At 38.4% G+C, this 14,165-nt stretch overlaps 1 protein-coding gene across 1 annotated transcript in view; it reads right to left on the minus strand.

Moving 5' to 3' along the window:
- Positions 1 to 2,034: 2,034 nt before the first annotated feature.
- Positions 2,035 to 14,165, minus strand: part of hrh2.S (histamine receptor H2 S homeolog) — a 77,770-nt gene continuing 65,639 nt past the window's right edge. The window contains exon 3 of the mRNA XM_018254616.2: positions 2,035 to 3,338. Within this exon, the coding sequence (XP_018110105.2) occupies positions 3,293 to 3,338 (46 nt within the window). The 3' untranslated portion in view covers positions 2,035 to 3,292. The remainder of the gene's footprint in view (positions 3,339 to 14,165) is intronic.

The following is a 14,165-nucleotide window of genomic DNA, read 5'->3' on the forward strand; positions in this document are numbered from 1 at the left end:
TAGATAGGAGCAATATTGTGGTCGTTTTAAAGAAAAATGTTGTATTGAATTATAAACTTATGTGCAAACTGCATCCATCCAAGTGCAATTAAAAGTGGCAGTTGCTTATTTTTTTCTAAGCAAAGTACAAAATTCAAAGTACAATGTGCACAAAGGAAGGGGTGCTTGGATTAAAACCAACCTTGAGAAGATGTTACATTACCTGCAGTGTTAGCTTTGCGTGTTGCCCCTACTCATTCAACTGACTGCACCTAAAGTCAGTACCTCAAGTACAAGGTCCTGTTTGACTATTACAGAGATAAAGGGAATCATTTTAATCAAGTCTATGGAAGATAGCCTTCCTGTAATTCTGAGCTTTCTGGATAAAAGGTTTCTGAATAATAATCCCATGTCTGTACAGCAATAGCCAGGGATGGACTGGGGGGCACTGGGCCCACCGGGACTGCTGTTTAGGGCCCCCCTCTGGATCCCCTGGCCCCACTATTATGGTGGTGCGGATATTCCAATGGAGCGGCGCTCATGCGCAGCCGGAGCCGCACCGGCGCGCATGTGCAGCCAGAGTCGTGCCAACGTGCATGCACAACCGGAGCTGCATTTGCAAAGTGCACTGGGCTGCGCCGCATATTGATTTTTTCTTTAAGAAGGCCCACCGGGATTATTCCGGGCCTCCCGCCGGGCCAGTCCAACCCTGGCAATAGAATCAATAGCTTTTAGCATGCTGAATGTTCAAAATGTAAAGTGATAAATGAACTAATGCATTGATGAAGGGGAAAATGCAAATATCACTTACTGTAGAGGATGTTATCATTTGCATTGGAAAATCATGCTCAGGTGCTCACGAGCATGCTATTTAGAAAGATGTCTGACATTATGATATAATCGTGGGAAATAACACTGCTTAATGGGTAAAACGTGCTAGCCATTTTGCTAATAGTATTAGTAAATGACTGCTGAGGATGCAATGTAAAATTACATCTGTGCTTGTGCATTCCTTTCTAAACAGGCAGTTACTCTAATCATAAGGGTTTCAATTACTGTGAGCACAGAACATTCCTTCTCTTAAAAACTGCTCCTAATATGTGTGCCAGCTTTGATAGTGCTCCTTTACCTGAGGTAAACTGTAACGTCATCCAAATAACATCCTTGTAAAATCCTTGTAGATCATACATTTATTATTGTCCATTTATTCCGTTTATTCAATAGGCTGGGCCCTGCTCATCTGTATAAAAGTAAACGTGCTTCCAAAAACAAGTCACTGAATGCAAAATCAAAATGGTAGGGGAAATGAATGGAAGATAAAGGCAACTTACTCATAGGGTATACATTTCCATTAATTGCAAAATGAGTTGCTCTCAAACATCTCATTGGCAGACTGGAAATAATGGCACTGCAAGTGAATTACTTTAGAGGGAATAGATACTGTATGTTGGCATTGGCAGCATAAATGCATAACAATATTCAGTGCAGATATACAATTGTTTTTGGCACAGTGCTAGAGATGGAATACACTAAGCTTTATTGCCAAAAGAATGCGCTGCTACCTATTTATTTATAAGTTGCACCAGTACTGTAAAGCCATAAGGGCTCATTTACTCAAACCTGGGAAAGAAGTGCAATTGCACTAAGGGGCCACACTCTCATTCAGGGAGAAATGCTTGTGCTCTGCACCTCATGGCAATTAAAGAAAATTTGCCCACAGGTTTCTGTGTTTCAAACATATAGATCTGCAGCAATATTTAAAGCTGAAATGCTGTGCATAAAGTAGAAAAATGTCCATGTCTTTAGTACTTTGCACATGGCCTTCCTAAAGGCCAGCTCCCATAGACTCCATTATAATAAAATAATCCCAATATTTAAAAATGATTTCCTTTTTTTTCTGTAATAATAAAACAGTACTTTGTCCTTGATCCAAACTAATATATAATTAATCCTTATTGGAAGCAAAACCAGCCTATTGGGTTTACTTAATGTCTACATATTTTTTAGCAGACTTAAGGCATGAAGATCCAAATTACAGAAAGATGCGTTATCCGGAAAACCCCAGGTCTCAAGCATTCTGGATAACAGGTCCCATACTTGTAGTAGATGGATCGAAATGAGGCTACCTCCAGGAGCAAATGGCTGTTTGTGATCTGGCACATGTTACATGACTGTTACTACATCTATACCACCTGAGTGTAATCAAAACGACTAATATATTGCCATACCTAGTCCATTTATTACAATTCATCCAGCAAACATGTTCATTAAAAATACAGTATTTTTGCCTAATACAAAGCTTTTCTTTCTGTAGTAAACTGCTTTATTTTACATTGGATGTCATAGCTTTTTAAGCAAGTTCAAAACGTTTACAATCACTACTTTTTTTGTCTTTTTAATGATTACCATTCACAGTGTTGAAAAAATTTCCACCGAAACGAAACCAGATTGTCCAAGGTGTTTCTGTATTAAGCATTATCCCGTAACTGTTCCTAAGAGACAAAAGTGCCCATCCTGCAGCTTCTCAAGTGGAGGTACCAGGAGATGGGAGTTGTCTTGGGTGCATATTCCATGACTGCCGTAGATAAAAATCCTGTATAAATATTTCTTCCCCTGATGATTGTCATAGGTTCCATTGCCATAGATATAAGTCTTAACATAGGTGTCCTTGGACTAAGACTTTTCTTGTGCATCAGCACAAATACCGACAAAATCAGGTTTAATAAAGAAGTAGTTCACCTTAAAATGAACAGTTAGTCTGAGATAGACAGTGAAACTCTAAAGTCAATTGTTTTTGTACAGATGTTAAGCTTGTGATTTTAACATCTAGGTTGGTTTTAATAATTACTCCAGCAACCAGGCAACAAAAAAAAGAAAAAATGGAAGATGAATAGTGGAGGACGTGAATAAAAATATGAGCAATTATTGTTCTAGTGGTCAGTGATAGTATTTTCATTTTAGGGTCAGAAAGAGTCATAGGCTAATAATTGAAAGAAAAAACACCATGTTCTCCAATATCTGTATGTTTGTTATGAGCTAGGAGGCATATAGGTTGAACTTCTAACATGGGCATGAACTGAAAAAAGTCCAACAACCATTCATCTATACCATACTAAAACTTTTTAAATGGAACTTCTGCTTTAAAAAAAACATTGTGTCCTGAAGCTATGAAGTTAAGGTTCCAGGGTCTGTCATTTGGGTTCCATCTGAAGACAATATGAAGACAATATGAAGACAATCACATGCAGTTCCTGTTACCATGGTGCCTTGTGCCTGTTTCCATAGAGAACGTAAGCAGAGCCAGCTCTTTCATCTAGGTCAGAAAATCCACACATTTACTGCACAGTCTGGATCGTTCTCTGCCAAAATAAGAGGGGTGGGGGTTAAAAAGATATTTTAATAAGCAGCATTAATTCCAGTAGCGTATGGCACTGCATATTGTACAGGGCTGTTAGATAAATACTAATAACTTCATCTTCCCCTCCACTGTTATGATTTCTGTTTTTTGTATGCCAAAATGTTGATCAGAAAACGTTTTATTAGAAACATGGCACCTTAAAGGGTGATGTAACTAACAGTAATTATTTGAGTATATCACTATTCAGTTTGCTTTCTGAGATATCATCAGTTTTTCACTGCTAATATCTCACTTTAACTTTCTTAATGGTCGGAGTGTCAGTGGCCCAAACTATATGTACTTCTTGTGCCGTCCATTAACACTAGGGTTAATTTTTTACAGAGAAAAATATTGAGTCAAACATCTAATATCACAGAGAGGCAAATAGCTGAGTGACAGTAAGAAAATATAGTGTGGCCAAATGGAAAAGGGAGGCTGCTCCAGGGTTTATACAACCCAATGGAAAAAAAAATAAAAACTGGGTAAATAGATAGACTCTGCAAAATAAAATATATTTTCAATATAGTTAGTTAGCCAAAAATGTAAAGTATAAAGGCGGAAGTGTTTGGATGTCTAACATAATAGCCAGAACACTACTTCCTGCTTTTCAGCTCTCTTGATTTCCACTAATTAGTTACCAGGCAGTAACCAATCAGTGACTTCAGGGGGGGCACATGGGTCATAACTGTTGCTTTTGAATCTGAGCTGAATGCTGAAGATCAATTGCAAACTCACTGAACAGTTATGTCCCATGTGGTCCCCTTTAAGGTTGCTGAGCTGAAAAGCAGGAAGTTACAGTTAGGCCCAAAAATCTTTGGACAGAGACAACTTTTTTCTAATTTTGGTTCTGTTCATTACTACAACAACTCAGATGCAGTTGAACTGATTGTGTTAAAAAAAGGCTTTAGTTCCTCACATTTTTATGCAATCTTTTTGTTCAACCCACTGAATTAAAGCTGAAAGTCTGCAGTTCAACTGCATCTGAGTTGTTGATTTAAAATTCATTGTGGTAAAATGTACAGAACCAACATTAGAAAAAAGTTGTCTCTGTCCAAAGATTTATGGGCCTAACTGTATATTCTGTTTTGTTATGTTAGACATTTGGTCACTCCAGCCTTTGTAAATTTTTAGCTAACTAACTATATTAAAAACATTTTTTATTTTGCACATACTACCTATTTACCCAGTTTGTATTTTTACACTGAACTGTTCCTTTAAAATTTAATTCAGGGATCTAGGCTCAATGATTAAGGTCTTCAAATGCAATTTATTCTGATTTTCCCGGCATGTGCCACATGCAAGTTTAGGAAGACAGCGGGAGCTTAGGGAGTAGAATGCATGGCTCAAGTCTTGGTGTAGGAAGGAAGGGTTTTGGTTCCTAGAACACTGGACTGATTTTTCCTTGGGGTACAAAATATATAGTCGAGACAGATTGAACCTCAATGGAAGGGAGTCCACTGTGCTAGGGGAAAGTATGGCTAAGAGGTTGGAGGAGTGTTTAAACTAGGTGGGGGGGTGAGGAAGCTGGGGTAGACTGGCCAGTGTGATTGCGATACGTAAGGGGGCATACAGTTTACCAGCTAAGGAGATCCCTCTGTTACAAAGAAAACAGACTAATGCTAACTTAAACTTATTCAAGAACCATCTAGGAATCAGTCGCTTTTGGATCTTGTAATAACTAATAATACAGAATTTATCTCTTCCATTTGTATGATTTGAGCATTTAGGAAATAGTGATCATAACATGGCCTCCTATGTTGCAGAAACAACTCTATAAAACACAAAATTTTAGACATGCAAACTTTGACAGTTTAAGGGCATCTTTGCAACATAGTAATTGGGAAATGTTTTTACAGGGTTAAACACAGAACAAAAATTGGACGTTTTTGCTGCTTAAACATGCATGTCTGTATATTCCTCTTGCTGCAAAACAAATCCTTTGTGGTTCAATAGTAATGTAGGTTGTTGAGGTGGGAAAGAAAAGAGAAAAGTTAGCCGGGACAGCTGAAACATTTATCAGGTACTGTACAAGAAAGCCAATAAATCATGCAAAAAAAACATTAGACAAGCTAAAATAAGTATGGAAAGCATATTGCAACAAGCAGTAAAAAGAATCCAAAATAATTTTGTTAAATATGTAATTAGTAAAATAAATGAAGCAGGAAGGAGTGTGAACCTTAATATCAGAGGTGGGTCAGCTGGTTGATGAGAATAGCAAAAAAGCAGAGGTTCTGAACTTTTATTTTACGTCTGTCTATACGAATGAGGAACCAGTTAATGAAGGTTTCCTTCATAATAGTCTATTTGGTCCTTTGCTTTTCAACTTGTTTATTAATGACCTAGAGGTGGGCATTGAAAGTACTGTTCCTATTTTTGCTGATGATACTATAGGTTCCATGCAGGATGCTGCCACTTAGCAGAGTGACCTAACTAAATTGGAAAACTGGGTAGCAAACTGGAAAATGAGGTTTATTGATAAATGCAAGGTTATGCACTTTGGCAAAAATAATGTAAATGCAAGTTATAGACTAAATGGCAGTGGGTTGGGAGTTTCCTTAACTGGGAAGGATCTAGGGTTTTTTTTTAGATGACATGTTTGAAAAAAGGTTGAACTTGATGGGTGTGTGTCTTTTTTCAACCTAACTTACTATGTTACTATGTTGTATAATTACAGTCAGTGTCATTCTGTGGCCACTAAAGCAAATAAAGTTCTGTCTTGCATAAAAAAGGGCATAAACTCATGGGATTAAAACATAATTTTGCCTCTATATAGGTCACTGGTAAGGCCTCACCTGGAGTATGGGGTGCAGTTTGGGCTCCAGTCCAAAGGAGAATTCAACCTGTGGATAAAAAAACCTGTACCCCCACCCCAGTATAGTAATGGTATATATAGTTTATGTGAGTGTATGATGGTTGTGTAAGTGTGTGTTTGTGTATATGTATGGATGCTGGGTTTCATTTGGAGGGTTTGAACTTGAAGGACCTTTTGCAACCCAATTTAACTATGTAACCATTCTTTACATTCATTTATTTTATATAATTTTAAAACCCCTTTTATGTATAGAGCTGTCTAACATCAGAAAACCATGCCTAGTAAATTATAACTTATCGTAAAAAAAAAAGTATAATCCAGCCTACATATTTACTTTATAGAGGATGAAACAAATACGTTATGCTTTGGGGGATTAATATATTTTCTGAGACTCATAACAGCACCTAATTCTACAATTGGTTTGTGAATTAAAGGAATAATATGCCAAGTTGGAGAGAAACCCTGTAAGCACTATGATCTTCAGACTAAAACAGAGGTGCTATGTATTAAGGTAGATGAGTAAATGGAATTGGTTTTCCTTGAAAACTGCATATTGTGCCACAATTCTTAGATCATCCTTTACTTTGAAAGCTGTTATCCAGACAGATATCTTTCATCCTTAAGAAAGGTATTATTGGTCTCGGAGCATCAGATTGGTAATCATTATGTGCAGGAGTAGGACTGAGCTTGTTGCTTAGATCATTTCACTGGCTCCGTGTAGGGTTTTGGTTAACGTGTATATAGATGGTGGCTCAAAATTAGAAAAAAGACAATATATAGGGCCCTATTTCTTAAGCCTTACATTTATCTGGTCGAATTTTAAGGGGGAAAATACAAATTTTAAGAGAAAAAAATTGAATTTTTCGAGATTTATTATGATCCAGAAGTTGCCAAAAATTTCAAATCGAAAATACTCCAGCTAAAACCTGTCAAAGTCTTATAAAAGTCAATAGCAGATGTTCCCTTTAACAATGGGAAGATGTTTTTTGCCTTCCTTTTTTTTCATGGATTTTGGGCTGCTTGAAAATATTCAAGGTTTTCAGGCGACAATGAAATAAAAAATGGAATGATTCGAATTGTCTCACTTTTCGTCAAATTTTTATTTTTAAAATAATGAGAAAAATGTGAGTTTTAATGTTTATATATTTGCCAGTTCGTTAAAATTTGTTGGTTAAGTATTCATTTTGAAGTTGACTTTAGTAGGCCCATTTACTAACAATAGAATTGTGATTTTTTTTTTCTACTAATCTCAAAAAATTGGTGGTTTTCCTGTATTTCTAAAAAAAACTCTAAAATTTGAGATTTATTAAGTGTAAAAACCATGAAAACCGCTAATGCCAAACGGTGCAAAGTAAAAATTGGCGAGGTGCTATAGAAGTTAATGAGAGCTGCTCTTGATCTGATTGGACCACTTTCAATCAATTCAGACATTTAGAGGTTTTCAGATTTTCTTTTCACTAGGAATTGTCCGAAAAACTCAGATTTTTAGAGGTTTTTTGAGATATTTGTATTTTTTGCTGCATCAATCAGTGCTTTTTTATGTTCAGATCTTTTAAAATATTGAATGACAATCGTGGTTTTAGAGTTTGTGAGTTTAGTCATAGCTTCAAAAACCTCTAAAGCCACAAAAATTCAACTTATAATAAATAAGCCTCCATGTCTTATTATAGTTTCTGTGATATTTCACAACCAAAACACCTTCTATATACTGTAACAGTTCCATAGATTAAGGAATTCCAGCCCCCTCAAAACATTGCTTATTTTTTTAAACTCTGCATTATTCAAAATTAAAGCAAAGATGAGGGAGGCACGTGGCTGCTGTTTATAAATACTATTTCATATGAAGAAATTAAAGTGGTCATGGCAACTCTTTGAACCAAGCTTACTTTATGGCCTGCCACTTGTTCTTGAAGGGGACCTGTTGCTCAAACCTCAGGTGTCAATCATCATTACTGCCATCCCTGCCTCTATACCTGAGGCACAGCAACCACTTCACTTCATTTCTGCACTCGTCACATGCCCCTGCCCTCGTCATTGTCTATAACTGCATCGCCTGCACATGCGCATGGGCACCAAGACCTCCTTTTTTGGGACATACATTATATTTTGGGATGATACATAGCTTGCCTTTATAACATTCAAATAATGCCAAATAATGAAGGGAACAAGTTTTACATTATTTACATAACTTATTTAGGGTTGGGGGCAGGGTCTGGGGCTGGGTGACATTAGGGGGTGGGCTTGTGATATCAAACGGCAGGACTATGACAAGGTGATCACTGATTGTCTAATCTCTATGTCATTCAAGGAGACTCCTGTCAGGATTTCCTGATTGGAAAAACACAGACAGGCAGTTTTGACCCAGACAGGGCTGTCAAGGTCAAAACTAGGCAGGTGGCAATTCTAATATATATAATGTATATAACAGGCTAGATTTTTATCCTGAGGGTGGCATCCTCCATCACCTTCTCCCACAGAATTGTATGCATGCACATCATTTCTTTATTCTGGAGCACTAAATCCTATTCTCTAATGCTCTGGAATCAACTAAATGATGTGTGTGGCTGGGTGGCATGTCACCCTAGGCTGGGCTCTTTGTAGCCTTGCTGCAAACCTGGGACTGGTAAGTTAAGCTTATTTTGCTTGTCTAACATGATAAAATAGGATATGGAATGATCCCTTAGGTTGACAGGTCCCATTTAACCTTACATTGTCCTTATCAGAGCTGGGCCAGGCCAGTCAGGTGTCCTAGGCAACCTGACCATATGTGGCACTATGACTGCGCTATATTGACTATATTTTGGCTATATGACTCGGCCCCATGGACATGTGCAGAAAGTTTGTATACCATCTTAACAAAAATGATTTGAGCATTAATCTCATGTCATTCATTTCTTTCACGTTTCCCTTTGTTAGATATATACCTGTCTCTGGGTGACGTACTCTTGGTAAAGTACTAAAATCAGATTTATATTCGAAGAAGTCAAAGGTAAATGCACTTTTACACTATTGTAGTGCACATCCACAGTCTCTGAAGGGCAGCATTCCAGTGGGACAATTTTAGCAAGTCAACAGGAATTTCTCTAACCAACAATCCTTTTGGGAGTGGGCAAAGGATCAGAAAGGGCATTTTAAAGCAAGAGATCATCCTAGATCATGCAATGAAAGAGATTTGTCTAGAGCCCTACATATCCCTAGACAAGAACTCCATAGTTCCTAGAACAGCAACTTTATAGGCACACCTCCCTTTAGAAATGGACACTTGCAGTATATTTTGTTTACGTATTTGGGAGAGTGCCCCTCTCCTTATGCCTTGGGGCATGTCATACAGATATAGTTATGCACATAAGACAATCAGTAAGTAGAGGAGAGGTTGGAGTGTGGGGTCGGTGGCATGCATATGCACCTAACATTTGCTATTCAAACAACAGAACAAATGACACCTCCATGTACCTACAGTAGCTTTAAAGGAACAGTTCAGTGTAATTATAAAAACTGAGTAAATAGTCTGTACAAAATAAAAAAAACACTTTTCTAATATAGTTAGTTTGTCAAAATGAAATCTATAAAGGCTGGAGTGACTGGATGTCAAACGAAACAATACAGAACACTACTTCCTGCTTTAAGTTTCCGCATGTTATCGCTGAGAATATTTTTACGCCAGAATATTCGCAGTGACTAAGTTTACTAAACAGCGATACGCTCAGAAGTCATTGCGATCACTTGCGGTAACTACGTTAAGGAACCAGCTTACGTTAGCGGTAATTTTAGCGAGTTGCGAATTTTCAGGCGAAAAATGTATTTTTTGCGAATATTTATGCTATAAAATAGTCTTGTTTTATGGTTGTTATTATGGCAATTTTTACTGTGACATTTATGGCCAGAAATGCATCGTCAAAACTCATAAACTTTATTGACTGATGATTATACCATCCAGCAACATCACCAGAGTAACACCAATCAAACATGTCTGCATCATATAAACCCTTCTGCCAATAGAATCATAGGAACAAGAAATCATACAGGTCAATCTCTTTGCTTCATAGAAATGCACAGTTTAATGTAGCCATTAATTGTAATCACAATGAAACCAAAAAAGTGAAGAGGCTGACAAATCCTTGGACTGTGATGCCGCTGCCAATAATACACCTCTGAGCTGAAACTGCTGCTGTTGCACAAGATAGAAGCAGAAGCCAAAACATCCTGTCAGCAATAGCTACAGATCTCTCTCTCATGTCAGCAAAGAATGATGGGTAAAAAAAAACAGTATTATGGGATATTTCCTGCCCCTTGAGAATTTTCTGGCGAAAAAAATACTTTTACGCCACTACATAGGTGGCGGTAAAAGTTTGCGAATATTCTGGCATTAAAGGAAAACTATACCCCCCAAACAATGTAGGTCTCTATAAAAAGATATTGCATAAAACAGCTCATATATAAAATCCTGCTTCATGTAAATAAACCATTTTCATAATAATAAACTTTTCTAGTAGTATGTGCCATTGGGTAATCATAAATAGAAAATTGCCATTTTAAAAAATAAGGGCCGCCCCCTGGGATCGTAGGATTCACTGTACTCACAAACAAACCAACAAACCATACATGTTAGGTCACATGAGCCAATTAACAGGCAGAGTTGTGTCTTTTACTTCCACACTTCTTCCTGTTACAGTTAGAGCTGCAATATTTCTGGTCAGGTGATCTCTGAGGCAGCACACCGACCATCACAAAATGGTGGCTCAAGGCAAGAAATGTAAAAGGGCAATATTTACTTAAATATATATTCCAGTTACCAATCAGGGTTTATGCCAGGTAGATCCACTAACATCAACTTGAGACGTCTATATACCAATGTCGAGGTAATGCACGACAAGACGGGTACAAGAGCTGTAGCCTCCCTTGATTCGGCCAAAGCATTTGATTCCATTGAGTGGTCCTATCTTTGGGAAACTTTACGCAGATTTAATTTGGGTGACCAATTCATTAGATGGATTCAATTACTATACCAACGACCGACGGCTAGGGTGAGGGTCAATGGTCTCATATCTGCCCCATTTCAATTACATCGAGGTACTAGGCAGGGCTGCCCCTTGTCGCCATTTTTATTTGCTTTAGCCATTGAACCCCTGGCTATAGCCATCCGGGAGTCTCCTCAAATCGCTGGCTTAACTCTTGGCCCACTCACGGAAAAAATTTCCCTATATGCAGACGACATGCTCATATATCTTGCCGACACTCAGGACTCCCTCACTGCCCTTCTCACGGTGGTAGGACAATTTGGTGTATTCTCAGGTCTTAAGGTTAATTGGAACAAATCCATCCTTTTTCCCATCGACCAACAACCTACTCCCCCTCTCCCCCCCGATGCACAGCTTATGTGGGCACAGGAATTTAAGTACTTGGGTCTAAATATACAAGTGGACTTGTCCACCTTCATACAGATCAATCTCACTCCAATACTTACTAAACTCGAGGCAGACCTCCGACACTGGGCTAACCTCCCTCTTACGCTGTGGGGGAGAATCAACCTTATCAAGATGATTTACCTCCCTAAAATCCTATACCACCTACACAACGCTCCTACACATATCCCTAGCTCGGTGTTTAAAAAAATTAATCAGCTTATTCTCCCCTTCATATGGAACCAAAGAGTACCACGACTGGCCTGGGAAAAGTTGACTGCTGATACAGGAGAGGGAGGTCTAGCCCTGCCCAATTTCCATTTATACTATCTAGCATCCCAGATCTACTACCTACACTGGTGGCTTCACCCGGACCCATACAACCCCAATATGGCTCTGCAAGCCAACATAGCAGGGTCATTAGAAAGTCTCAAGAATCTACCGTATCGCACACTTACAGATATGGGGACCTTACCTTCCACCATCGTCACTCCCCATAGAGCGTGGTGTCAAGGGTTGAAACGGCTTAAAAAAAACCCCTGAGACTAATCTCCTCCCTCCCGCTATGGGGCAATGCCAATCTTCCACATTTTCGTAACCTAGATGACTTTCTTTACTGGCCACGAAGGGGAATCAAATTTCTTGGAGACCTACTAATAAATAACACATTCCTCTCGTTCCAGGAGCTCCAAACCAAGTGTGCTCCACTTAGCGTACCCATGTTTAGATATTTTCAAATTCGTCAACTATTCAGGGCACAATTTGGCACTCTCTCACCAGAGTTGACTACACTGGCGATGGAAGAGTCCCTGGCAATGGAGCAGCCCCAAAAGTTAATATCTAAATTATACCACAACTTATTAGCGAGTGTCCCCCCTCCATTCCACACAGCACAAACTAAATGGCAACTACTTGTACCTGAGCTAACTCAGGACGACTGGGAGGAAGCCACCGAGTCAATGTATACCAACTTGATATCCGTGAGAGATAAACTGATTCAATACAAAACATTCCATCAAATATATACCACCCCGTTAAAACTCAAGGCCATGGGTAAAAGAAACGATGACAGCTGCCCTAGATGTGGTGAGATGGCTGCGAACTTTCTCCACATGATCTGGGCGTGCCCCATGATAAACGCATATTGGTCCCAGGTAATGGCTGTCCTAGCAAATACCCTAGATTTTCCTCGGGTGAACTCACCCCAAGTGTGTCTACTGGGGATAGTGGAACAATTAGTACCCATTGCTCATGTAAGAGCTAGGTTTCGAGCCTTGCTATACTATGCTAAGAAATGTGTTATTATGCATTGGATGGGACCCAACCCTCCCACCACGGGCTCCTGGATCAAATTAGTGGACGAGGCCATTCCCTTGATTAAGCTTACGCATGAAACTAGAGGTACAGCAAGTACATTTGATAAAATATGGAGCCCCTGGTGGGAGTCGGGCCCGGGTCTGCAGTCAAGGAGTAACTGGACTACGGATTAGGATGCCCCTCAGATGATTCATATGGACTGCATAGTAAGTTGTTATGCATAGAGAGAACTAGCATGTACCTAGCATGATATTGTAATTGTGTTGACACAGAAATGTTTAACACTGTTTAATGTTGTGAATGTTTTAAGTGTTTAAATGAATAAAGCATTACCTTTAAAAAAAAATATATATTCCAGTTTGGTAAGATTCTTTAATATGCCTCTTAATATGATATGAACTATCTGTTGCTTAAGTATTCATTTTGGGGGTATAGTTTTCCTTTAATTTTGTCTTTAGCACATTTCACTGTTTAGTAAACCATGCGTTAATGTGTACGTAGCGTTATTTTCAGCGAATGCGATAACTGGCGAACAATTATTCAAGAAAATTCGCAAATTTATATTTACCGCAGGTTAGTAAACTGGCGATAACATATATTGTGCGAATATTTTTAACGCACTTTAGTAAACGGACCCCTCACTCTGTGTTAGTCAGTGACTTTAAGGGGAGCCACATGGGACATAACTATTCTGTGAGTTTGCAATTGATTTTCAGCATTCAGCTCAGATTCAAAAGCAAACAGGTATGACCCATGGGGCCCCCCTCAAGTCACTTATTGGTTACTGCCTGGTAACCAATTAGTGGAAACCAAGAGAGCTGAAAAGCAGTAAGAAATGTTCTATTCTGTTCTGTTCTGTTAAACATCCAGTCACCCCAGCCTTTATACATTACATTTTTGGCTAACTATATTAGAAACTTTTTTTTATTTTGCACAGCCTATCTATTTAAACAGTTTTTATATTTATAGTGACCAATTCCTTTAAAGCCAAAGAGACAAGGTTAAGGATACCCTTTTTTAATAAAGATAGTTTCCAAGGTAAGTGTGAAAAATATCATATTGAAACATAAGAATGACAGTGGCAACAGCTTTACTGAAATTCAATTAGAAAACATCAAAAATATAAAACACTGAGAAATATAAGCATTCCCATGTCTTAATGCAAAATTGTGCAAAAACACTAATATAAAAATGCTTTCCATTCTATTATTATTGTCACATTAGGAGTAACAAGAGCCCACTCACAGTTGTGACAATG

Source organism: Xenopus laevis, chromosome 3S (genome assembly GCF_017654675.1).
Source record: "Xenopus laevis strain J_2021 chromosome 3S, Xenopus_laevis_v10.1, whole genome shotgun sequence".
NCBI lineage: Eukaryota > Metazoa > Chordata > Amphibia > Anura > Pipidae > Xenopus > Xenopus laevis.